General features: G+C 37.3%; 1 protein-coding gene across 1 annotated transcript in view; it reads right to left on the bottom strand.

Annotated features, from left to right (window-relative positions):
• PJA2 (praja ring finger ubiquitin ligase 2) overlaps positions 1–26,338 on the bottom strand; it is a 72,798-nt gene that overhangs the window by 42,166 nt on the left and 4,294 nt on the right. The window contains exons 2-4 of the mRNA XM_070373205.1: positions 10,194–10,311; positions 6,933–7,133; positions 4,247–5,297 (exon numbers count right to left, since the gene is read on the bottom strand). Coding sequence (XP_070229306.1) covers positions 4,247–5,297; positions 6,933–7,133; positions 10,194–10,224 — 1,283 coding nt within the window. The 5' untranslated portion in view covers positions 10,225–10,311. The remainder of the gene's footprint in view (positions 1–4,246; positions 5,298–6,932; positions 7,134–10,193; positions 10,312–26,338) is intronic.

Raw genomic sequence — 26,338 nt, forward strand, 5'->3', positions numbered from 1 at the left:
AATATACAGACACTGAGTGGGCAGGTGCTGTGTAACAAAGGGAGTTCAAGCTTGGTGCTCTGTGACCATCTAGAGGGGTGGGATGGGGGTGGTGGGGAGGAGGCTCAAGAGGGAGGAGATAAATGTAGATATATGTATACTTACAGCTGATTCACATCTATTATACAGCAGAAACCAACACATTATAAAGCAATTATCCTCCAATTAAAAAAAATTATATGTGGTTTCTAGACAAAATACTTTATGTACAAATCCTAGTTAGAAAGAAGCAGCAAAATCAGCCCTAATCAACCTCTGAGTCCCTAAATCTCACAAGGAATTGATCTGTCTTCTCTGATATTTATATATTTATATCACCCCAAAAAATTAAACTATATATAAGCTTCGGGAAGAATGAAATTTTAGATAGTTTTCTTATCTGACCAGCTGTGGATCAAAAACACTTTTCAAATTTTATTGGAAATACGTGAGAAGGAAATTATATTAAAAAGTATGGTGTTGGAGAAGACTCTTGAGAGTCCCTTGGACTACAAGGAGATCCAACCAGTCCATCTTAAAAGAAATCTGTCCTGAATATTCACTGGAAGGACTGATGCTGAAGATGAAGCTCCCATACTTTGGCCACCTGATGTGAAGAACTGACACATTGGAAAAGACCCTGATGCTGGGAAAGATTGAAGGCAGGAGGAGAAGGGGACAAGAGAGGATGAGATGGTTGGATGGCATCACTGACTCAATGGACATGAGTTTGAATAAACTCTGGAAGTTGGTGATGGACAGGGAGGCTTGGCGGGCTGCAGTCCATGGGGTGGCAAAGAGTCGGACATGACTGAGTGACTGAACTGATTATATAATTCTTGGCATTCTCAAAAACAGTATATTAAACATAATCTAAGCAGTTTGGGGCTTTCTACTAGTATTAACACTGAACTATGTTGTGATAAAATGATACGATAGCAGTTGTTCAAATCTATAAGTCTGCTTCATTTAATAAATAAAACCCAATAGTTAGGTTTCTTCTTTTTTTGGCCTCATCGTGGGGCTTGTGGGAGCTTAGTCTCCCAACCAGGGATCAAGCCCTGGCCCTTGGCAGTGTGCAGTCGCAACCACTGGACTGCCAGGGAAGTCCCTAGGTTTCTTCTTGAATTGTGTCTGCCTTTTACAACTTTCTGGTCTTTTCCCTTAATAGCAAAATACTGTAATCTATGACTCCCTAGGTATGCCTGAGGAACAAAGTTATTTATCCCCGATTTATTCCTTTTAAACTATGAACTTGGAAACAAGATAAAAAGTTTTGCTAAAATACTAGAGAATGTGCTTACAGATCTTTGCTTTGGCTGTTCATAGATATTTCACTTGTTGTGAGATAGTATGATCAGAGGAGCTTTCTTCACAGCTTTCAACTAACACATAGGAGAGGAAAGGAGCTTAATTTAGCCTCATGGTAACTATCTGTATATTCTGTCTTTCTCATAAGGCTGATGAAGATCAAGGCAACAGGAATCATTATTATTTGTATTTACAGAGTACCTGGAACAAAATGTGACCTTTAGGAGGAGTTCAATAAATTCTTTTTAAATGAATCAAATCGACATCAACTATAAGTAATATTCCTTTCATTCTCCCCAAGTCATCAACAACAAAAAGTTGTCCTGACATGTTTACATTAGATAAGGTAAGGTTGCTTACCTTTTAAGCAAGGTTAAGGCCTAGGGACAGAAAAACTCTGAAAAAAAACTTAAGTACTATAAGAAGTGGTCAGGAGATGGCACACCTCTTTTCAGAACAATTAGGCCCAAGGTTAAAATCTGCTGCCATGGGCAAAAGGCTCTTTTAAACTCAAGACCTTGTGCTCAAACAGTTATTAACATTCTCAGGGTATGTTTCAAAAAAGCCGAGTATGAACCTTAACTCTTTGGTCTAATTCCAAGTCTGGTAATTATACGCTGCCTATTAAAATTCCCCTTGCAGTTCTAATTTAATAAGGTGGTGTTCAGTTCCTGTCAAACAGCTCAGAACAACTCTACCAGCTGCAATGCTTATCCCATAAAGTATAATGTTTCACATGTGATTAAATGATCATTTAGAATTTTTCAGGGAAGCAAACATTCTTTAAAATATTTTCTACTTATAAAGAATAAACTATGTATTTTTAAGTGGCCAAAAAAATCCTATACCTTAAAATGTCACAGTAAATTTTAGTTTACTTTATTGATAAAAGAGTTCTACTTGTAGCTATTATACTATTAACATGATGAGAAAACTCTTCAGGTATATCATCTTTAAGTTTTATAAAGCAGAGAAAATACAAAAACCTCGCAGACTCAAAACTATCCTTTTTCTGGTGGTTGGCAAATAGCATAAATATTTCAGCAACTTCATTAGATGACATTAGGCTTGACTACAAAATGCAAACTAAAGAGGTTTTTATTTTTGATTAATGTGTCTATAGTGGAGAAAGCATAGCCAAGCTAAATGATTTTCTTCAAAAAAGCAAAAATGTGGTTAAAAAAAAAGTACACCAACCTTATACTTTCAAATCATAAGATATCTAGGATTATTAAGTTGTTTTTAACAGTAATCTAAAGGTCTAACAGATGTTCACAATCCAATCCAAAAACCTTAGGGCTGAGTACGCTTCAGAATTTAGAACTTCAACCTCCCCTCCACAAGATTTAGAAATACTACCTAACATTACCAATGGAGTCTAAGCCAGCACCAGAAATCAAATGTTTTCATATTTCTGCAGTCAAATGTATGAACACTTGAAAAAGGGCCTAATTTTAGTTCAGATCTAGATCTGCAATCAAGACTAGTCAGGTTTTGTGGTCAATTTCTGTTTTTAGAACTTTATGGATTTTGGATAAAAGACTGCACCTAAACTGAAAAAGCAGAAGTCAGTCACGCACAAGTTCTTAACTTCAAGACAACAGTAGAAATATTTCAACTATTTCTACAAGTTACATATGCTTTATTATGGAAGCTTAATTTATACATCCCCCCCAAAAAATCAAGACAATTTTATTAATTTTATGATGTGAAAGAAAATATATAAAATGCATTCATATTCACAAGGATAAATTTCTTCCTTTGCAGAACTTTCTAGTTAAAAAAAAAAACGAAAACTATTTTTTTAAATTGATAAAATCTTGAAATTGCACTGCAATTGAGCATTCCAAGGGTTACCACAAGCGTAAAAGAATAGATAAAAGTCTAGACTCTGGGGTACTGAAAAGTCAGCAGCTGGACAAAGAAATTCTTCATTTCTCTGTTCTTTCTGTTGTCTTACAGTATGGGAAAAAAAGGAATCTATGGAAGAGGAATCAGAATGCTTCTTATAAGAAAAGTTATATGTTCTCTACAGTGGTGAAGAACAGAGGGCCTGGAGTTAGTAAGTAGACAATCAAATTCCAGGTCCACCTTTTACTAGCTTGTGACCTTAGGAAGTTAGTAAATACTTTTATGTCTCAGTTTCATCTACAAATGTGGAAAATAACAAATGTACCACATAAAGTTACTAATGAAAAATAAATGCCAAATAAAAATAAATAAAAAATAAACTGATAGGAACAGCAACAGGAAGAATAAACAGGTGGTATTAATAAATATTGGCAAAGTTAACACAATATCATCAACCAAAATTTCCTTGATCTTAACCACATTTTAAATCCAGACTGGCTTAACATTTAGAAATTTTTAAAAATACAACAAATGTTTACCTTGCATTTTATCAGTATTAACTGAAATACCACGAATTGAAATAATTAGTATTGCTATCCTTTTTTAATAATGAATAGTTATTACCTGAACTTTTAAGATCCATAAACTACTGAAACACCTCAGAGAGCGTTTCTATGAAAAACTAACCAGTATGCATGGTTAGCAATGGGTAAATAAAAATATGTGGTAAGTCAAAATAGCTAATTCCATGACCATGCCAGAGAGCCCATCCACCAAACATAAATGGTCAGTCAGTTCAGTTCAGCTGCTCAGTCGTGTCCGACTCTTTTCGACCCCATGAATCACAGCACGCCAGGCCTCTCTGTCCATCACCAACTCCCGGAGTTCACTCAGACTCACATCCATTGAGTTGGTGATGCCATCAGCCATCTGATCCTCTGTCGTCCCCTTCTCCTCCTGCCCCCAATCCCTGCCAGCATCAGGGTCTTTTCCAATGGGAAGTGGTACTAGAAAATAAACCACTTTGCTCACTATACAATCTCACAAAGCACTGCACAAAACTCACCTGTCTTCATCTTTGTCATACAGTTGGTAATAATCCCCACAGCCATTCCAAAATGTGCTCTCCACAGCCCCTTGCCTCGCTGGGGCTCCGCTTTCTGCTGCTAGCTGGCGATCCTCTGTGTCCCTCTGCGTGACTCTTGCGAAAGGCAGATCCAAGAACATACAGTCATGTTCTCCGTCATACTCATCGCATTTTATTAAGAGGTCATCTGAGCCATTTTCCTCAACTTCCAAAGCCTCTCTCCACCTCTGAACACTTCTTTGTTTGGCCTCATGCCTATTCAAACCTGATTCTGGGTCCACCTGGCTTGAACTTATCACTTTCCTAACTTTGGGCCTCACCACCTGCTCAAGAGAATTGCCCTGGTTTTTGCCCCTATCACTGGTGTTTTGTTCACTGCAAATATGCCTGGGAGCACAGGCTGAATCTTCAGTTGAATTTTCTCTTTGTCTCTCCTGGCTAGTATTATTTTGTTGTTTCTTTCTAACCACTTCATCTTCAGAAGAGGACGTCTGAAATTCCTGGTTGTTCTGACTGACAAACTCAGTATTATCAGTAGACCTTTCCACTAAAGGTGCTGAATCTACCTCTCCAAACGCATCTCTTAATTCACAGTTGAAAGAGGGAGCTGTTGGTGAGAGACCAGTGTATGCCTCTGCCTCTCCATTTTCCAGCTCAAATACCGTATCACCCAGTGCTGCCTGATAGCTGCCACCTTCCACAACGCCTGCAGAGAGCTGAAGATGGCCATTATCCTCTCCGTGTCTGCCGTCTGGATCGTAAGAGTCAGTATGAGCCAATGTAACTCCATGCTGGACGCCTGAAGCATTACAGACTCCTGGAGCACGCTCTCCCTCAGAGTGACTGTGCAGATCTGTGCTGCTCCCTAAGGGCTCCCTGCCTTCCTCGCTATGACGCACTGCAGCAAAGGATGGAGTGCTCTCAATGGTTTGGTTCAATGCTGTATCACAAATGGGAATTTCTGCTTCACTTTTTTCAAATAAAGGGTCACTGGGTACAGAAGAATGAACTTGATCCAGTGGACTGGAACCTTCACAGAACAAAAGAAAACATATTTAGAGGGACTAATTTAGATAACATTTAATAATGACTCTTTAACTAGAAACCATACCAATTATTACCTATTTGAGAATATGAGTGAATTTCTCTGACTGGTGCTTCTACACTCCCTAACTTAACCGGGAGCGGCAGACTGGTCACCCTGTGAGCTCATTTATGCCATTGTATAGCCTCTCAATATCCTCTCTCTCGGACATCTTCTACAGGTCTTTCACCCAAATCCTAATACTTAAAACGTTCTAAACAAGATATTTAAAAGACAAACTAATGAGAGACCTGAGAGAAGTCACAGGGTAATCAATCCACTCTTCCAGCTGTTGGAATGGGCAATTCAAACTTAAAATTATTTTATTACATGTAGATTTCTTTAAAGTGTTTATAATAGCTATAAGAACAGCAGATCTAACAGAAATGAGACTGTTATATGTCAATTCAGAAGATTATATCTCGGTCACTAGATACATAATATTAAAATTTCTATCCCCAAAATGAACTGTTATAACATATCTACAATGAGTTAACTTCAGTTATGTTACAGCTATGACTGAAAAAGAACAAAAAAGTCAATATATTGATTTTCTTTGTCATAGTTTCTAAGAACTATGAGACAAGAGTAAAATGCTATACACCCTACAAATTACTTTCAGCACAACTATCTTTTACACTAATGTATAACTAGAAAAAATAAAGACACCAAGACCTGTTGAAACAAAATTTTACAAATTATAAAGTTGTCCTGTCATATCACAAAAAGGCTTCTTTAGCAGAATGACCTTAGCTAATAATTCATATTCTTGAACATAAATGACAGAAAAAAAACAACCCTAGAATTATCAAGTTTGCTCAGGATAAAAAGAAACTGACATTCCAGTCCAAAAATGTGTAGTTACAGTACATGGATCGTTGTTATTCTTTAGTTGTTAAGTGTGACCAACTCTTTGCGACCCCGTGGATTGCAGCCTACTAGGCTCTTCTGTCCATGGGATTTCCCAGGCAAGAACACTGGAGTGGGCTGCCATTTCCTACTCCAGATCTTCCCGACCCAGAGATCGAACCCGCCTCGCCACACTGGCAGGCAGATTCTTCACCACTGAGCCACCTGGGAAGCCACAGTACATGGATACCTGCAAAATACTTTTTGAGTAATGAATAATTAAGGCATTTAAATTAAATAACTATTACTTGACCTTTGTATTTTATATAATGATTCTAAAAATATCAAAATAACCAAGTTAAATTATTTAGAGATACAAATAAAACCAAACAACAAAAAAAGCTATTTAAACGTAATATGCAGGGGAGAATATACTCAGTGCACATTTAAAAAAACAAAATTTTTTTTCCTTGAACATTTCCACTGGCGAAATGATGTGACAATGTAATCACTGCAATGACAATGCAGTTACAGATTAACGACTGGCCATATTCTACTTTCTTCTATGTATATACTATTAAGCTTATAGAAAATTTAAAATAGAAATTCTTGATAGGAAATGTACAGCATTTATACTCAAGACACACGTAAAATCCACTTACTATTTCAAGCATCACAAGATCAATGTTTACATCGCTATTAACAGCTTTTAAATAACTCCAGGCTGCATACCTGAGGAATTGTCTTTTGGAACATCATCCATTTCCAACACTTCATAGTCATCACCAGCCCGACCTAAGCTTCTTTCATGCCTGGTCATACATGGTTTAAAACTGACATATGCATGTCTTCTGCCATATCTCCTGCCTGTGATTGTCTGATATCCTCCTGCTGGTTTCGGCCAGGCAGCCTTGCTAGAGTCTTGATCCATTGCTGAAAAACAGAGTTAAAAATAAGAGGCACAGCGATGGCTTTCGTTGTGACATTTGGGGTACTGTTTCAACATATATGCATGGTATTATCTGTCAAATCATATGCTACTGAACACCAAGTGCCCCTTACGAGTAATATAAAACTAACTTGAAAAGTAAGCATGAAATATTACTTTCTGAGTTATGTGACTCCCTTCATCCCTCCCCCAAATATCTTTTCTTGATTCCTTCAAGGTATTGCAGCTTTTTACAACATAACCTACTCCAAATTTTTTCCACATGCCAAATTACTATACTGTAAAAGCTGCTAAAGGATTGGAGAATGATCCTTCAAATTATCTAAGTACCTTATGTATAACTGCTCAATACAAATTTGTTGAGTGAATTACTTGCATATAATGGTTTCAATGACATTAAAAGTGAATAAAATCCAGTCAAATTGCTGTTCAGTTGTTCAGTCGTGTCCGACTCTCTGTGACCCCATGGACTGCAGCACCCCAGGATTCCCTGTCCTTCACTATTTCCCAGAGTTTGCTCAGACTCATGTCCATCGAGTTGGTGATGCCATCCAGCCATCTCGTCCTCTATCGTCTTCTCCTCCTGCCTTCAATCGTTCCCAGCATCAGGGTCTCTTCTAATGGCTCTTCATATCAACTGGTCAAAGTACTGGAGCTTCAGCTTCAACATGAGTCCTTCCAATGAACACCCAGGACTGATCTCCTTTAGGATGGACTGGTTGGATCTCCTTGCAGTCCAAGGGACTCTCAAGATTCTTCTCCAACACCACAGTTCAAAAGCAGCACGAATTCTTCGGCCTTCAGCCTTCTTTATAGTCCAACTCACAACCACACATGATTACTGGAAAAACCACAGCTTTGGCTATACGGACCTTTGTCAGCAAAGTAATGTCTCTGCTTTTTAATATGCTGTCTAGGTTTCTCACAAGTAATTTCTTTAATGCTATCTGTACTATTACAAAGAACCAACTGGACCACAATAAAATATATTCCAAAGATTAGGATCAAGTAAAACTCTCCAAAAGAAAACAGTGGTGAACCAAGTCAAACTTTTCAAAACTACCAATGTTATACGCATGGTAAGAAAAGTCAAAAACATCTGAACAACTCAAGTACTAAGTTCTGATGCCTAAGGGATATATAACAGCAAAGATTAGTATCTTTGACTAAGTAGGCCATTATCTCACATCTACACATATAATAAATTTGCTTAGTCATCTGGATTTTACCTATGTAATGCAGGAACTAATAAACAAAATATTTCCTCACAGTATATGGAATAATCAGTAAATTAAAGTTACATATTTCTGTTTTAGGGTATTAGAATAAAAAATATAATTGCTTCTAAGCACAAATTCCAAATCCAAAGAAAGGCAATGCCAAAGAATGCTCAAACTACCACACAACTGCACTCATCTCACATACTAGTAAAGTAATGCTCAAAATCCTCCAAGCCAGGCTTCAGCGATACATGAATCGTGAACTTCCAGATGGTCAAGCTGGATTTAGAAAAGGCAGAGGAACCAGAGATCAAATTGTCAACATCCGCTTGATCACAGAAAAAGCAAGAGAGTTCCAGAAAAACATCTACTTCTGCTTAACTGACTATGCCAAAGCCTTGGACTGTGTGGATCACAATAAACTGTGGAAAATTCTTCAAGAGATGGCAATACCAGACCACCTGACCTGCTTCCTTAGAAATCTGTATGCAGGTCAGGAAGCAACAGTTAGAACTGGACATGGAACAACAGACTGGTTCCAAATCAGGAAAGAAGTACGTCAAGGCTGTATATTGTCATACTTATATGCAGAGTACATCATGAGAAACACTGGGCTGGATGAAGCACAAGCTTGAATCAAGATTGCCAGGAGAAATATCAATAACCTCAGATATGCAGAGGACACCACCCTTATGGCAGAAAGTAAAGAAGAACTAAAGAGCCTCTTGATGAAAGTGAAAGAGGAGAGTGAAAAAGTTGGCTTAAAGCTCAACATCAGAAAACTAAGATCATGGCATCCAGTCTCATCACTTCATGGCGAACAGATGGGGAAACAGTGGGAACAGTGGCTGACTTTATTTTTCTGGGCTCCAAAATCACTGCGGATGATGACTGCAGCCATGAAATTAAAAGACACTCTCCTTGGAAGAAAAGCTATGACCAACCTAGACAGCATGTTAAAAAGTAGAGACATTACTTTGCCAACAAAGGCCCATCTAGTCAAGGCTATGGTTTTACCAGTAGTCATGTATGGATGTGAGAGTTGGACTATAAAGAAAGCTGAGCGCTGAAGAACTGATGCTTCTGAACTGTGATGTTGGAGAAGACTCTTGAGAGTCCCCTGGACTGCAAGGAGATCCAACCAGTTCGTCCTAAAGGAAATCAGTCTTGAGTGTTCACTGGAAGGACTGATGCTGAAGCTGAAACTCCCATACTTTGGCCACCTGATGTGAAGAGCTGACTCATTTGAAAAGACCCTGATGCTGGGAAAGATGGAAGGAAGAAGAGAAGGGGACAACAGAGGATGGGACGGTTGGATGGCATCACTGACTCAACGGACATGAGTCTGGGTGAACTCCGGGAGTTGGTGATGAACAGGGAGGCCTGGCATGCTGTGGTCCATGGGGTCACAAAGAGTTGGACACGACTGAGCGAGTGAACTAAACTGATGACTCCAGAACCAGTATCTTTAACAACACCTCCAAATAAATAGTCTCCAAAGTGTAAACCACAATAGATGCCAAGGGGGTAGGAAAAGAAAATATAACAATTTCTATTTATACTCATTTTTGTGTGCTGTGATTCATGGGGTCGCAAAGAGTTGGACACGACTGAGCGACTGATCTGATCTGATCTGACTGTATAAAAAATTAGAAATTAAGCTTTATAAATATTCAGTACATGGATTGAAACCGGCCTTAAATACCAAGATTAAAAAAATAAATAAATAATACCAAGATTAAACATCATATACAGTACACAAGGAATCCAGAGGGGAAAATACGAAGTCCTCAATCTAGAGTAACCAACACAGACTTTGCTTACCTGCTGGCTCTTTTTCAATGTACTGTGACATATATGGCAGTTTCCGTATGCCCAGTTCAGTGGAATTATGGATGTGATTTAGTTTTTACTCACACAATGGATAAGCTGCAGAAGATTCCTACAAAGAAACCACAGATTAAATACAACATTAATAAAGCAGAAGCACAAAACAAAATGCCAAAACTAACACTTCTAGTGAAGTTCTTAACTTGCCCATAACAACACAATAATATACACTGGATTTGATAAGACAATCAAAAAAATCTCAAAACTATGAAGATGGCTATTTGAAAACATTTAGTATCCTCTCAGAAAACCTTGCCTTAAGTACATATCATCCTTAAGAAAGACAATGATGATAATACATGAATAATTTATAAGTACATAAGCAAATATATTGGAGAAGGCAATGGCACCCCACTCCAGTACTCTTGCCTGGAAAATCCCATGGACGGAGGAGCCTGGTGGGCTGCAGTCTGTTGGGTCGCTAGGAGACAGACACGACTGAGTGACTTCACTTTGACTTTTCACTTTCATGCATTGGAGGAGGAAATGGCAACCCACTCCAGTGTTCTTGCCTGGAGAATCCCATGGACAGAGGAGTCTGGTGGGCTGCTGTCTATGGGGTCGCACAGAGTCGGACACGACTGAAGCGACTTAGCAGCAGCAGCAGCAAGCAAATATATTAGAAGTGTGGATTGGGGTATGTGACCAAACTTATGTTATATAGTACTTTGGGCATCTAATACAAACTATGCTATCTTTGCTTGTCCATCAAACACTAAAGTTCCCTTAGCTCTGCCACTGTTAAACGAAGTCAACCCTAAGAACACAAACTTCATTTAAAAATGTATAATGGCTTATGACAATAAGTGTAAAAAATGATAAATTGACTATTAGAATAGTCAACTGACCAGATATTTTAATCCCAAAGAAGAAACTATTCTAAATCAGGAAAACAAAATTTACCATGTAACATATAAAAACTTCATGTTTTCAAATTAATCCATTTACTTAGTATTTTAAGTTACAACCTGTGCTTTTTTTTAAAGTTTGGCAAGAGCTTAATTTTTTATTTCAACACCTTAACACCTGAGCTACTGCTAACTGCCCACCACCAACTTAAAGTTATTAGAAGATGACAGCTCTGAAAATTAGTTTCAATCTATATGCTATCTGTCTAGCCATACAGCTAGCTATAAATTAACACATATAAAAGTATACATACACATTCTCCATATAAATTATAACCCAGCAATAGGCTGTGTACTGCTCTAATACTGCTGAATCAAGTCAGATTGTTAACAATAGCTAAAAGGGAAAGGAATATCAAAAAAATAATCCTGCCATACTGGCAAAAATACAAACTGATTAATACTGTTTTAATAATAACAAAAATAATCTGCAATAACTTGCATCTTCACAGATTCACACTACAATACATGGCAGACTTAAAGGATGGCCATGGATTTAAGTTCATGGATATTTTATCCAAAGCCTTTCCTTTGAAATAAGGCAATATTCCGGGCACTATTTTCAGTGCTGAAGATATAAAAATGAACAAAATAGACAAATACTCCTGCCATCTTAAGCCCTCCTAAAATTGCAGTACGGGGTACAGATACTAAACAAAACAAACAAGAAATAAATGTTAGACCGTACACGTGTGTGTGCGCGCTCAGGCGCTCAGTGGTGTCAGTCTTCTTGTGACCCCATGGACTTGGAGCCCACCAGGCTCCTCTGTCCATGGGACTTTTCCAGGCAAGAACACTGGAGTAGGCCACCATTTCCTCGTCCAGGGAGATCTTTCCCATCCAGGGATTGAACCTGTGTCTCCTGCATTGGCAGGCGGATTCCTTACCACTGATCCACTTGGGAAGCCCACAGACAACATCCATGGACCAAAACAGAGCAGGGACTCAAGAGCTGCTAGGAGTATGTGGTTTAAAACAGCACAGTTAGGGAAGGCTTCACCAAGAAGGGATCATTGGGCAAATACCCGTGAGAGAGGGATCCCCATGTGTGGGAAAGAACATCCTCAGCAGTATAAAAGGAGACTCTGAAGTGAAGATTCCCAGAAGTGACCATGGCAAGAAGGTCTGGGGTGGAATGAGCAAGAAAGTAACAGATGAGGTCAGAAAGTAAATTATGGATGGGGGAGTGAAATGGAACTGATCACATAAGTCTTTACAAGGTAAGACCAGAAAGTCAAAGTGAAAGTCACTCAGTCATGTCTGACTCTTTGCAACCCCATGGACTGTTCATGGAGTTCTCCAGGCCAGAATATTGGAGTGGGTAGCCCTTCCCTTCTCCAGGGGATCTTCCCAACCCAGGAATTGAACTGGGGTCTCCTGCATTGCAGGCAGATTCTTTACCAGCTGAGCTACCAGGGAAGCCCACTATAAGAAATGTAGGTGTTTTTCTTAGTGAGATGGAAAACCACCAAATAGTTCTCAGAGGAGACATTACCTAACTTGTTTTAAAAGGAACACTCTGGCTACTGTGTTTAGACTGAAGGGGAACAGGGTCAAAGGTAGGAGACTGGTTAGAAAGCTATGAAAATACTGACACGAGATCACAGTGGTTTGGACCAGGGTAAAAATAGAGGCAGTGAGAATTTACCAGATTGTGGATATATTTTGAAAGCAGAGGCAACAAAATTTTCTGATATAGGTTATGAAGTAAGGTCAGAATCTGAGGCTGATTCCTAAGTTTTACAGCCCAGGCAACTAGAAAAACAGACAGGCCATTACCTGATGTAGGAAATTTGTGGAAGAAGCAGGTTTGGAGAAAGTATACTTAGTTTACTTCTGGATGTGTCAAATCTGAGGTATCTACTAGATATCCAAGTAGAAATGTTAAATAAGAGGCTGGAGTTGACTGGAGAATTCTGAACTGCCAGTATAATTTGGGAGTTATCAGGATATAGATTAATATTCAAAAAGGGTTTGTTCGAGATGGCCCCTAAAATTAAGAGGTCAGGGGAAAAGAAGTACCCGGAAAACTAACCAACCAGTGAGAGAGGCAGGTGAGAGAACAAAAAAACTCTAGGAGTGTGGATGCCAATGAAGAAAGCACTTCAGACCAGAGAACTGATCCACTGGGCCAAACTGCTGCTACAAGAAAAGCGTGGCGAGGATCTGTAACTGACCCCAGACCGAGCCACAGGGAAGGTCACTGGAGCTCTTGACAACGGCGTCTTTGGTAGAACGCTGAACACAGAAGCCGCATCAGAGCATGCCGTTGAGAGAGAGACGTGCTAAGAGTACAGAAATCATTAAAAGCTCCCTGTTTCTTAATCATACTTTTTTTCAACATAAATCCATTTCTTTCTAAAAGATTCTTTTTGGAGCCCTCCAACTGCCTGATAGAAACTAAGTCTGCTTGCTTTCAAGACCCGACTACTTCTGGGCTATCTTCTGGTTGGGTTTGAGTTAGGTCCCCTGATTTGAAACCCACGTTCTCCCCTCTTTACCTTGTTTCAGGAACAGGGGTGTGTTCCTTTTATTAGTAGATTCTCAAGTAATTGTTTTAGCAATTTTATGTAAGTAGGTAAAAGTTGAGTCTTTACATATCAAAATATTTCCTCTTTCCATCACACTCTTGACTTCTGTTCAAAACAAAATCATTTTTCCAACCTGTAAAGGGCACTGCTTTCTAAGAGGCCCATGTTGCTGTTAAGAAACTGTCCTGTCAGTTTATTTCTCATTCTTTTGTAAGTAAAGCAATTTTTCTTTATGGAATAACTAGGATCTTCTCTCAAGAAATGGTATTCTATATTTCACAAGGACCTTCTTTGGCCATTTAAAAAATTTCTATCACATAGCATAGTAGGGTTGCTTTAAAGACTTACATAAAATTTTCTCATTCTTTTTTCTTTCCTTATTTTCTCTGTATTTGGCCCACAGAGTTTAATTCTTTGTCTCTAAACTTTTCTTTCTCATTTTCAATGTACAAAATGATAGATTTCATGTACTTTTATATTTCTGGCTTTCTAATATTCTCTACAATAATTTTTCAGATTTCTTGTGTTTCTTGTTCCCTGCTTCTTCTATCATCATTGTTATTTTCAATAGTGGTTCTTGTCTTACAAATAAAATGTAAACTTGAATCTCTCTGTGGATATCAATTATCTCTATTTTATCTAGGCCAGCTGTTTAGATAAGTCCTGCTGCTGCTGCTAAGTCACTTCAGTCATGTCTGACTCTGTGCAACCCCATAGACAGCAGCCCACCAGGCTCCCCTGTCCCTGGGATTCTCCAGGCAAGAACACTGGAGTGGGTTGCCATTGCCTTCTCCAATGCATGAAAGTGAAAAGTGAAAGGGAAGTCACTCAGTCATGTCCGACTCACCAATCCCATGGACTGAAGCCTACCAGGCTCCTCCATCCATGGGATTCTCCAGGCAAGAGTACTGGAGTGGGTTGCCATTTCCTTCTCCAATGCATGAAAGTGAAAAGTGAAAGGGAAGTCACTCAGTCGCAACTCCATGGACTGCAGCCCACCAGGCTCCTCCATCCATGGGATTTTCCAGGCAAGAGTACTGGAGTGGGTTGCCGTTGCCTTCTCCCATAGATAAGTCCTACAACAGGGCTACTCATTCCTATCTCTGAAGTATGAAAGAGAAAAGAAAACAGAACAGAAGATGAACAATAAAAACCATAGTTATACGTCAAGATTAAAACAATTAATTCATCAGTGGCAGATTTGTATGTAAAGTTTATTGGGAACATTTGGTCTCTCGAGTTTTCTCTAAAGAAATGTTTCCTTTGCTAGTACTATTCATCTAATAATAACATATGATTCCTCTCTACTTGTGACAATCATTCATTTCAAATTCTTAAGAGTGTTCACATACTTCTTCCTAACTGCAAAAACAAAACAAAAAAACTATACAAATGTGCTGTTGTCTAAGAATTAAAGGAATTAATCAGGGAAGTATTAATTCTAGATCTTCCAATTATTGACTTAGGTATCATCATTTTACCCCTTAACTAGGATAATATGCCAGCAGTTCTAGATAGGTAATGGGAACAATCTTCAAAAGAATACAAGGGAAAGCCTGAATATGGGCTCTACCCTCCCACGGCAGAGCTGAAAGAGTGAATTTAAAGACAAAGGCCTTGCTTTAAGTGTGTTATGTCTATTAAATGAACTGTGTCGGTATACTAACATAATGATGCATATTTAAACAGCTGTCAATGAAGGGATGAATGAATGCATGACAATCCCCTTTCTCTGATGGAAATACGGAAATATAGATAAAAGAGACTAAGACTTGGGAATACTTAGATTCAAGTTCCAACTCACACACATTAAATGAAAGCTAGTAGTAGAAGTAATTCAGAAAACTAAAAATCTAAAATAGTAATAAAGCAAAAGACTTAAGCAAACAGAATAATGCGTGCTCATACCTAAATGAACACAATATACACTGAAGTTGAATACACACATACCAAGCTACACCTTGAACTGCCTTCAGAATCAGTTCTCCTCTACATGGCAACTCCACTCCTACACATGGCAACTCTGTCCAGAATCCCATGGACAGAGAAGCCTGAAAGGCTATAGTCCATGGGGTCAGAAAGAGCCGGACACAAATGAAGTGACTTAGCATGCATGCATGCACGCACACACCACTGAGTAGTCAACTAATACTCCAGCCTGTATAATATTCAAAGTTCACATTTATTACTATTATTTTTGTAATGTAGGCTACTCATTTGTGCAATATCACCATACCTGTTAGAATAATGTAGTGGTTTTACAGCGTGTCCACAAATCCTCTGATACTTCTTAAAAAAGCAGAACCTAATTTGTTCCCATTAAGTGTGGGCTATACTCAGTAACTTGTTTCTAATGAAGACAAAGTGATAGAAGTGACTATGTGATGTTCAAGACTCAGGCCCAAGATACTGTGGCTTCCTCCTCACTCTCTCGGCTCACACTCTCTCAGAGAAGCTGGCTGCTGTACCGTAAGATCACTCAGTAGTCCTACAGGATGGCCCATGTGATGAGGAACTGGCAGTTTCTGCCAAAAGGCAGAAGAAACCAAGGTCTTCTGGAAATAGCCATGAGAATAAACCATCTAGGAAGCAGATTCTTCAGCCTCATTCAAGGCTTTTTATGACTGCAGCTCCATCTTGATTGTAACCCTCATGAGGCCTTGAGCCAAAACCATCCAGTCAGGCTGTTCCTGAGTGTCTGACCCACAGAAACTATGATATAATACACATCCTGAGCTGTCAGGTCTATTACTGCACAAAACTATCCTGTATTAGATAATAAATACAACCAATTTAAATTACCTGTGTTTAGATTCTGAAGTTATGCGTCCATCTACCACCATAAAGATTCTCTAATACCAGCTCACAAAAGTGCATTTTCTCCCTGTAAGAGACCTACTTATTCTCAACCTGGGAGGCACCATGTTGGGGATGACAGTGTAAAATGAATTACATGCGTCATTCACTTGTTGACAATGTCTGCACTGCTGCTTAGCACCTACACTCTGCATTTTTTCATGTGTCTGATAGCCATCTGTATGTCTTCTTTGGAAAAACATCTTAGTATTTGCTATTGAGTTGCATGAATTATTTATACATTTTGAATATTAACCCCTTATCGAATACATGATTTGCAAATATTTTCTCCTATTCAATAGATTGCCTAGAAATAATCTACTTTCAAAGTGTCCTTTTAGAAACAAAAAAGTTAATTAAGGGGGTGGGCAAAATGGGTGAAGGGGGTCACGTATATGGTAATGAATTACTAGACTTTTGGTCACGATCACTTTGAGAAATGACTCTCTGCGACCCCATGAACCGAAGCCCACCCGGCTCCTCTGTCCATGGGATTCTCTAGACAATACTGGAGTGGGTTGCCATGCCCTCCTCCAGGAGACCTTCCCAACCTAGGGATCGAATCCAGGTCTTCCTCATTACAGGCAGATTCTTTACTGTCTGAGCCACCAGGGAAGCCCATTCATTAGACTGCCTAGAAATAATCTACTTTTAAAGTGTCCTTTTAGAAACAGAAAAGCTAATTAAGGGGCTAGGCACAAGGGGTGAAAGGGGTCAAGTAAATGATGATGAATGGTAACCAGACTTCTGGTGATGATCACTTTGTAATGAACACAAATGTTGAATCACAATGTTGAACACCTAAAGCTCAGATAACATTATATATTAAAAAAAAAAAAAAGAACAAAACAAACAATAGTTCAGAAACAAATACAGCTTGATCCAACTATTTTAAGGGGGGGAAGTCTTAATTACTCTTCCAAGCTCACTGAAATATTTATTTTGTATTCTCCCATATTTAGCTTTACATATATCAAAGTGCCCTAGAAATGGTTTTTAAAATTTCTCTTAAAACAAACTTTTATAATTACCTAGCCCATATTTCCTTTCAGTAAAATAATTTTTTAGTCACACAAACCTTTGTAATTATTACCACACTTAAGCCATAAATTCAAAAATAAAAACTCCATGACAAAATAGGTTTATGACAAACGCTGACAAATGCCACCAGAAAGCAGCTTCATATATGCTGGAACCAATTGCATTTAAACCTAGCTTCCTAACATTACCTCATCCTTCCATTTTCAGTGGCTAAGGCAAAGTAAATATCCCAAGAGATTACTAAAGAATCCACTATTAGCAACTTAAGCTTATACTTTAATTATATCTGACACTTATATATTATTTTTAATGTATCTCTAGATTTTTCATGTTTTCTATCAACAAGCACAAATGATTGCTTATATGTATTTACAACTGCAAAATATTCAGTACATCTAACTAGTATACACACAATAAATGAGGAGTAAAGTGGTATTAATTCCATATATCACTAAGCAACTGGAAATATTACTACAACTAATTATAGTAAATCAAGCAACCAACCACAGACTTAAAGCTACAGGCTGCTACACAAGAGATCAAATTGCCAACATATGCTGGATCATAGAAAAAGCAAGGAATTCCACAAAAAGATGTACTTCTGCTTCGTTGATTAGGCTAAAGGTTTTATCTGTGTGGATCACAACAAATTGTGGAAAATTCTTAATGAGATGGGAATACCAGACCACATTACCTGCCTCCTAAGAAACCTGTATGCAGGACAAGAAGCAATAGTCAGAACTGAACAAGGACAATGAACTGGTTCAAAATTCGTAAAGAAGTGTATCAAAGCTGTATACTGTCACTCTGCTCATTTAACATATTTGCAGAGTACATCGTGTGAAATGCCCGGCTAGATGAAGCACAAGCTGGAACGAAGACTGTGGGAAGAAATGTCAATAACCTCAGATATGCAGATGACACCACCCTTATGGCAGAAAGCAAAGAGGAACTAAAAAGCCTCTTGATGAAGGTGAAAAAAAGAGAGTGAAAAAGCTGGCTTAAAACTCAACATTCAGAAAACTAAGATCTTGGCATCCGGTCCCATCACTTCACAGCAAATAGATGGGGAAAATGTAGAAACAGCCTCAGATTTCATTTTCTTGATCTCCAAAGTCACTGCAGATGGTGACTGCAGCCACCAAATTAAAAGACACTTGCTTTTTGGAAGAAAAGTTATGACAAACCTAGACAGTGTATTAAAAAGCAGAGACATCACTTTGCTGACAAAGGTCTGTATAGTTAAAGGTATGGTTTTTCTAGCAGTCACGTATGGATGTGAGACTTGGACCATAAAGAAGGCTGAGCACCAAAGAATTCACGCTTTTCAACTGTGGTGCTGGAGAAGACTCTTGAGAGTAGCTTGGACAACAGGGAGATCAAACCAGTCAATTCTAAAGGAAATCAACCCTGAATATTCATTAGAAGGAATGGTGCTGAAGTTGAAGCTCCAATACTTTGGCCACCTGATGAGAAAAGCTGACTCACTGGGAAAGACCCTGATGCTGGCAAAGACCCTGATGCTGGCAAAGACCCTGATGCTGGCAAAGACTGAGGGTAAGAGGAGAAGGGATGAAGAATGAAATGGACAGGAGTTTGACTTGATGGACATGAGTTTGAGCAAACTCAGGTTTCAGCAAACCACCACAAGAAAACTTCGAAGGTATGACTAGCAAACTCTGCAAATGAACAACTTTAGAAACGATAATAATACCTAAATCAGAGAGAAATTTTAAGGGACAGCTGTTAAAACTTCTGAGATGAAACGGGTTTGTTATTCCTAGTAACAAGAGATAAGACAGAAGGCTATACTTGATTATCTACTACTCTTCCCTTACCTATTACTCTTCTCTTAACTACTACTCTTCTCTGAAGATAGTTTTGCAAACTATTGTAAAAAAGGAACAATAAGTTGAGCACTGGTACAGTGAAAATTACATTACAAAATGTAACTCAAACATAACACAAAAAACTATTTTCAAATTCTGTTCTGGCAAAGCTTGTATCTCACCAAGTTTTTATAAACTTCTCATTCTGTTAAAGAAAAGTCTTGTAAAAAAAGATTTTTTAAGACTAACAATAGCAATCTTTGAGGAAAGAAGTGAAATACAACTCTCAACACACTAGAACAATAATTTCTGTGGTTTACCTTAAAGTATAATTGGCTAAGGCAGGAAAAGATTAGAGTCAAAGAAAAGCGAGATGAAAGAATAAAATATTAATTCATTTAAAAGAGATGAAGAATATTCCTCAAATTTACCTCTCATTTAGATAGGAAGATCTCTGATTCAAGTGTCACAAATAAGATTTCTGCTCAACCGACCCTCCTTTGAGATACACAAATTAATCAGCTTTAAGCAGAAAAGTTGGGAAGAACTAACACAACATTGTAAATGAACTACACCTCAATTAAAAAAAAAAAAAGCTGTAGAGATTTATTTTCATGTCAATAAACCAGAAAAAGGAAAAACCAGGGTACAGAAAACAAAGAAAATAAAAAATTCAATGTTATGCATACCAAAAGGTAACAAATGTCATTTGATGCTAAAAAACACAAAATATGCTCAGAATAATGTATCTGTGATAGATCCTGAGATGTGTGCACTATCAAAAAAAAAAAGAGAAACGTGAGTGAAGGTTGAGGAGATACAAAAACCTAGCAAGGCAAAATGCTGAAGCAAGATGGTATGTACATGGGGGTTCCTTGTACTCTACAGACATGTTTGGAAATTTCCATGATGAAAACTTTGACATTATTTCCCTTTTCTTTGCAATCATTTATTGAAGAATTGTTCACATACAAAACTCTTAAGCATACATTACAATCCAAATAATTTTTACATATATATCTAGCTACTCACCTAAATAAAAATTATTTATCATCACTTCAGAGGGTTTTCTCTCATCCCTGCTAAGACACTGACTCCTCTCAACCCAAAGGCAACCACTCTCCTGACTTCCATTACCCCAGTTAAGTTTTTCAGATTTTAAACTTCCTGGAAGTGGAATCATACATCATAAACTCTTCTGTGTCTATTTACTTTTGTTTGACACAATGTTTCTGAGATTCATTCACGCTGTTATAAACATCTTTGTATGGACTTTTTTTTTTCAACTTTTCTTGAGTATCCATGACCTGGAATTACTGGGTAACAGTACAGAGGTACGTTTGGCTAGAACAGATCCTGACGGCTTGGTAAAGCAGCTGAAACGACTTACATTCCCACCAGCAATATGTAAGAGTGTTGTTTCATATCCTTGGCAACACTTGATATTGATTCATATCCTTGGCAACACCTGATATTGTCAGTCTCTAATTTCAGCCATTTGGTGGGGGTGTGATGGGATGGTGCCTCATTGTGACATTCCCTGATGAGTAATAATGTAGAGTACCTTTACCTACGCACACTGACCTTTTGGATATCTTCTGTGAAGAACCTGCCTGCTTTCTTGCAAATTTTAAAAAGTGTGTTGCTTGCCTTTTTCTATTTTTAAGAGTTATACTTTCTGGATACAAGTCTTTCACCAGATTTACTTAATGTGAGTATATTCTTGTAGTCTGTGGCTTGCCTGTTCTCTTTAATGACATCTTCATGAATAGAAATTCATAACTTAGTGTAGTCTAATTTACCAACTTTGTTTTATTTAAGAAATTTTTGTCTAATCCAAGGTGATGAAGACATTCTAGGTTTGCTTCTAGAACCTTGATAATTCTAGGTTATACAGATCCAACTCATATGAATACAGTATCAGGTAGAAATCAAGGTTCATTTTCCCCCCAAATATTCAATATCCAATTTACCTAACACAATTTATTAAACATGCTTCTTAACTTCAGTGGAGCTTTTGTCATAATCCAAGATACTACATATGTGAAGGTTCCACTTCTAGACACTCACAGTCCTCCACTGGTCTTTTTGTCCATCTTGTTCAAATATAATACTATTTTAATTACTCTAACTTTATACCAAGTCTTGAGACATTTACATTTTGATATAAATTTTGCAATCCATTTCATCATAATTTTTAAATTCTGGGATTTTAAGTGAAATCATATTGAACCTATAGCTCAACTTGGAGGAAACTGACATTTTAACAATAGTGAGTTCCTATTATATAAAGATGAAGTATTTCTCCACATACTTAGGTATTTTAAAATGTCTCCCAGCACTGTTTTATAATTTTCAGTGTAGAAGTTTTGCCAAAGTTTTTATTAGATTTACTCTTAGGTATCTTACATATTCTGATGCTTTGCTAAAAGTACTTTTCTAATTTTATTTTATACTTTTTGGTTGCTAGTACACCACTTACATTTTTGCAAGTTGTCTTTGTACCCTTGTATCTTTTTAAATTCACATATTCTAAAACTGTATTGGCAAACACTTTAAAATTTTTTTTCCATTTTTTTAAAATTAACCTTTTCTAACCTGAGGGCACTGGTTAGGATTCCAATGTAGTTAAATAGAGAAAAAGATAGGGGACATGAAACAAGGTTTTTCACTGAGTATTGTATCAGCTGTAACATTTTGTTGTTGCTGATACTATACAGAAAATTAACACTGTTTTCTTCTATTCCTAAATTGATAAGGATATGCAAACTGTATCAGTGAGAAAATGCTACTAGACAAGTAGCACTAATGAATTCTTCAATCTGTAAAGAAACATAGTATCCATGAAGTGCAATGAAGCAGAACACAATAAAACCTTAAGTATGCCTGTATATAGAGCGCTCTCAGAGCACTGCTTCAGTTGCACTCAACAAGCTCGGATGTAATCTTTTTGTTATTTTTCAGATAAAAAATGTTTTCTAATTTTCATCGTGACTTCATTTTGATTCATGGGCTATTTAAAATGTCTTGGTTAATTTTCAAACATTTGGAGCCTGCTGCTGCTGCTAAGTTGCTTCAGTCGTGTCTCTGTACGACCTCATAGATGGCAGCCCGCCAGGCTCCTCCATCCCTGGGATTCTCCCGGCAAGAACACTGGAGTGGGTTGCCATTTCCTTCTCCAATGCATGCATGCATGCTAAGTCACTTCAGTTGTGCCCAACTCTGTGCGACCCCATGGACCTAGCTAGTTACTTTTATGTTGCTGTTGTTGTTCAGCCGCTTTTTACTTTTGTATTATGTGCGTCTTTAAAGTGTTTAATTGCTAAGTCATGTCCAACTCCTTTGCAACTCCATGGACTGTATGTAGCCTGCCAGGCTCCTCTGTCTAAGGGATTTCCCAGGCAAGACTGAATTGTAGTTAATTCCACAGGGTTCAAAGAACATGTACTATATAATTTCCATCCTGTGAAATTTGACAATACTTTTTAAGGACCACAATATTTTGACAAATGTCCCATATGTGCTTGAAAAGAAAAGCATAGCCTTCAGTTGTTAGATAAAATGTTCTATTAATGTCAATTATATCATGATGATTAATCATGTCATTCAAATTTCCTATTTCCTTACTGACATTTTCATATATTTGTTCTATCAGTTATACCATATGTATATTTAAAATCTCCAGTTATGAATGCATACCTATCTTTACTAATTATATTAACTTCTATATTCAGAGGCTATGTTATCAGATACACATACACTTAGGATTATTATATTGTCTTGATGAATTGACCTACTTATTATGGTATTTTCCTGTTTATTTCTTGTAATATTTCTTCCTTTATGTCTATTTTGAATAATATTACAACTAACGCAGGCATATCAGTTTACTTTTGGTGAGTACTTGCAAACAATACTTCAGTTCAGTCGCTCAGTCGTATCTGACTCTTTGCGACCCCATGAATCGCAGCACGCCAGGCCTCCCTGTCCATCATCAACTCCCGGAGCTCACTCAGACTCACGTCCATCGAGTCAGTGATGCCATCCAGCCATCTCATCCTCTGTCGTCCCCTTCTCCTCCTGCCCCCAATCCCTCCCAGCATCAGAGTCTTTTCCAATGAGTCAACTCTTCGCATGAGGTGGCCAAAGTACTGGATACTTACTCAGTCTTTTTATCTTCATATTATGGGTGTCTTCAAAGTGTTTTTTTAAATAAATGCCTTTGAAAGTTTTTTAATCATGCAATCACTAATCAAAAAAAAGAATAGCACTATCAATATCAGAAAAGTAGTCTGCAGAAGAAATATTACTAGAGATAAACAAGGATACTACATAATGATAAAGGGGTCAATTCACCAAGAAGATATAACACTCCTAAACAAATATGTACCTAAGAACAGAGATTCAAAATATATGAAGTAAAAACAGTTGGAAGATGAAGCAGAAATAGACAAATCCACAATTACACTTAAAGGCTTCAACTTTTCTTGCAATGACCAACAAAAACAAGTAGACAAAACCTCAGTAAGGAAAGAGAAAACCTAACAAGCATCACAAGTCAACTTGACCTAACAATTACAGAATATTTAATACAAATGATTAATTTAGTATTTAAAATGGAATGCAGACTTTATAGAATATCCTGCCCCAAAGCAGCATGACATACATTATTTTGAATTGCACAGACATTTACCAAGACTGACCATATTCTGCTTTATAAAACTTCAAAGAAGTCAAACAAAATTATACAAAGTATGTTTTCCATCTACAATAAAATTAAGCATAGAAATCAGTTACAGAAAGAGATGGGCAAAAATCACCAAATGATTGGGAATTAAACAATATACATCTAAATAACCCATGGGTCAATGTGAAAGTCACAAAAGAAGTCAGAAAATATCAACATAAAAATATGTGAGACCATGTGATGTAGTACTTAGAAGGAAAAGAAGAAAGGTCTCAAATCAACAGCCTTTTAAGCTTACACCTGAAAAAACTGAGTGGATTTAAATCCAAAGCACTTAAGCAACAGTAAAGAGTTAAAGTCAGTGTAACTCAAAACTTTTTTTAAAGTAATAAAATAATAAGCTGGATCTTTAGAAAAGTTAACACAATTGATAAACCTGGAAATGAACTAATAAAGACAAGAGAGAGGTCACACTGACAACATCTGGAATAAAAGAAAAGACATCACTACGGATGCCATAGCTATTAAAGGACAATAAGAAACAACTTCATGGCAATTAATAAAGAGACAAATTCCCTGAAATGCACAAACTACTAAAACTCATATATTAGGTGACTCACATAGTCAAAGACTGACAATGTTTTTAAGACAAAATTAGGATATCCTTACCATCCTATACCTGTTAAGGTAACTAAATCCATCTCTGTTCAACAAAGAAACCTAGGCCCAGATAAGTTAGCTTGCAAACTCTGATAAACATTTATGAAAGAAATAGTAATCCTATCTAAAATTTTTCAGGAAATACAGAGGAAGAAACACTTAAGTCTATGAGACCAGCATTATCCTGGTACAAAAATATTACACAAAAAGGTATCTTTCATGGACACAGATACAAAAAAATACTCAACAAATATTAGCAAATCTAACCTACTAACTTATGAAAATGATAATACATCATAACCAAGTGAGGCATATCTAGAGAATGCAAGGCTGACTCAACATTTGAAAATAAATCAATGTAATTCATCTTATTAACACACCAAGGAAGATAAATCAGAAGATCATCCAAACAAATAACACTTAAAACATCTGAGCACACTCAATGTCCAATCATGATTAAAAAATTCTCATCTAAGAACAGAATGGGGACATCCTTAACTTGATTAAAGGATTATTTTACTTAACTATAACATGTAGTGCATAATAAAACCTGATAAAAGGCCTTAGTGGCCTTACTAATGAAAGACTGAAAGATTTCTTTCCCTAGGATTACGAATAAGACAAAGATACCTGTTCTCACCACTCCTATTCAACATCATACTGGAGGTCCTAGTCAGGGCAATAAGGGGAAAAAAGGTACAGTGGAGGTGGCTGCATACAAATTGAAAACAAAAGAAACAAAAATGCTTTGTATTCACAAATGATGCGAACTTTCTACATGAGAAAATCCACAAGAATCCACAAAGGAAAAAAAGTTATTAGAACAGGTGAGTTTAGCAAGGTTGCAAGGTTCAAGATCAGTATACAAAATCAACTGTATTTCTACATACTGTCAGTGAACAACTGGACATGGAAACTTTGGAATATTATCATTTACAATATTATCGGAAGTGATGAAATACCTGGATATAAATCTGACAAGAGCAACAACTTCTGTATCTTGCAACCATAATATTAATGAAGGAAAATGAAGACCTTTGATTAAAACCAGAGATAGCTCATGTGCTTACACGATTATTCAATATTAAGATGTCAATTCTTATCAAATTGATCAATGTATTCAATGTAATATCCCCTGAGTATTTTTTGTAGAAACCAACAAGTTACTTCTAAAAAATTTTACAGAAAAGCAAAAGGAACTAAAATATCCAGAATGATTTTGGAAAACAAAGTTGAAGAACTTACACTATCTGATTTTAAAACTTATTATAAAGCAACAATTATCATGAATGACAAAGTGGCACTGGCAAAACGAAAGATAACAGAGATCAAGGGGATAGTCCAGAAACACACTCACATACATGGTCAAACTGAGTTGACTAAGTGGTGCTGGAACTGGGAGCATAAACTTAATCCTTACTTCACACCATATACAAAAATAACTCAAAACAGACTGCTACCCCTCGACATAAAAACAGTAACATTTGAAGAAGAAAATGTAAGGGAAAATATGCCTGACTTTGTACTGAGCAAACTTAGAACACAGAAACACAAATTATAAAAGGAA

The sequence above is a fragment of the Bos mutus genome, chromosome 7 (genome assembly GCF_027580195.1).
Source record: "Bos mutus isolate GX-2022 chromosome 7, NWIPB_WYAK_1.1, whole genome shotgun sequence".
In the NCBI taxonomy this organism is placed as follows: Eukaryota; Metazoa; Chordata; class Mammalia; order Artiodactyla; family Bovidae; genus Bos; species Bos mutus.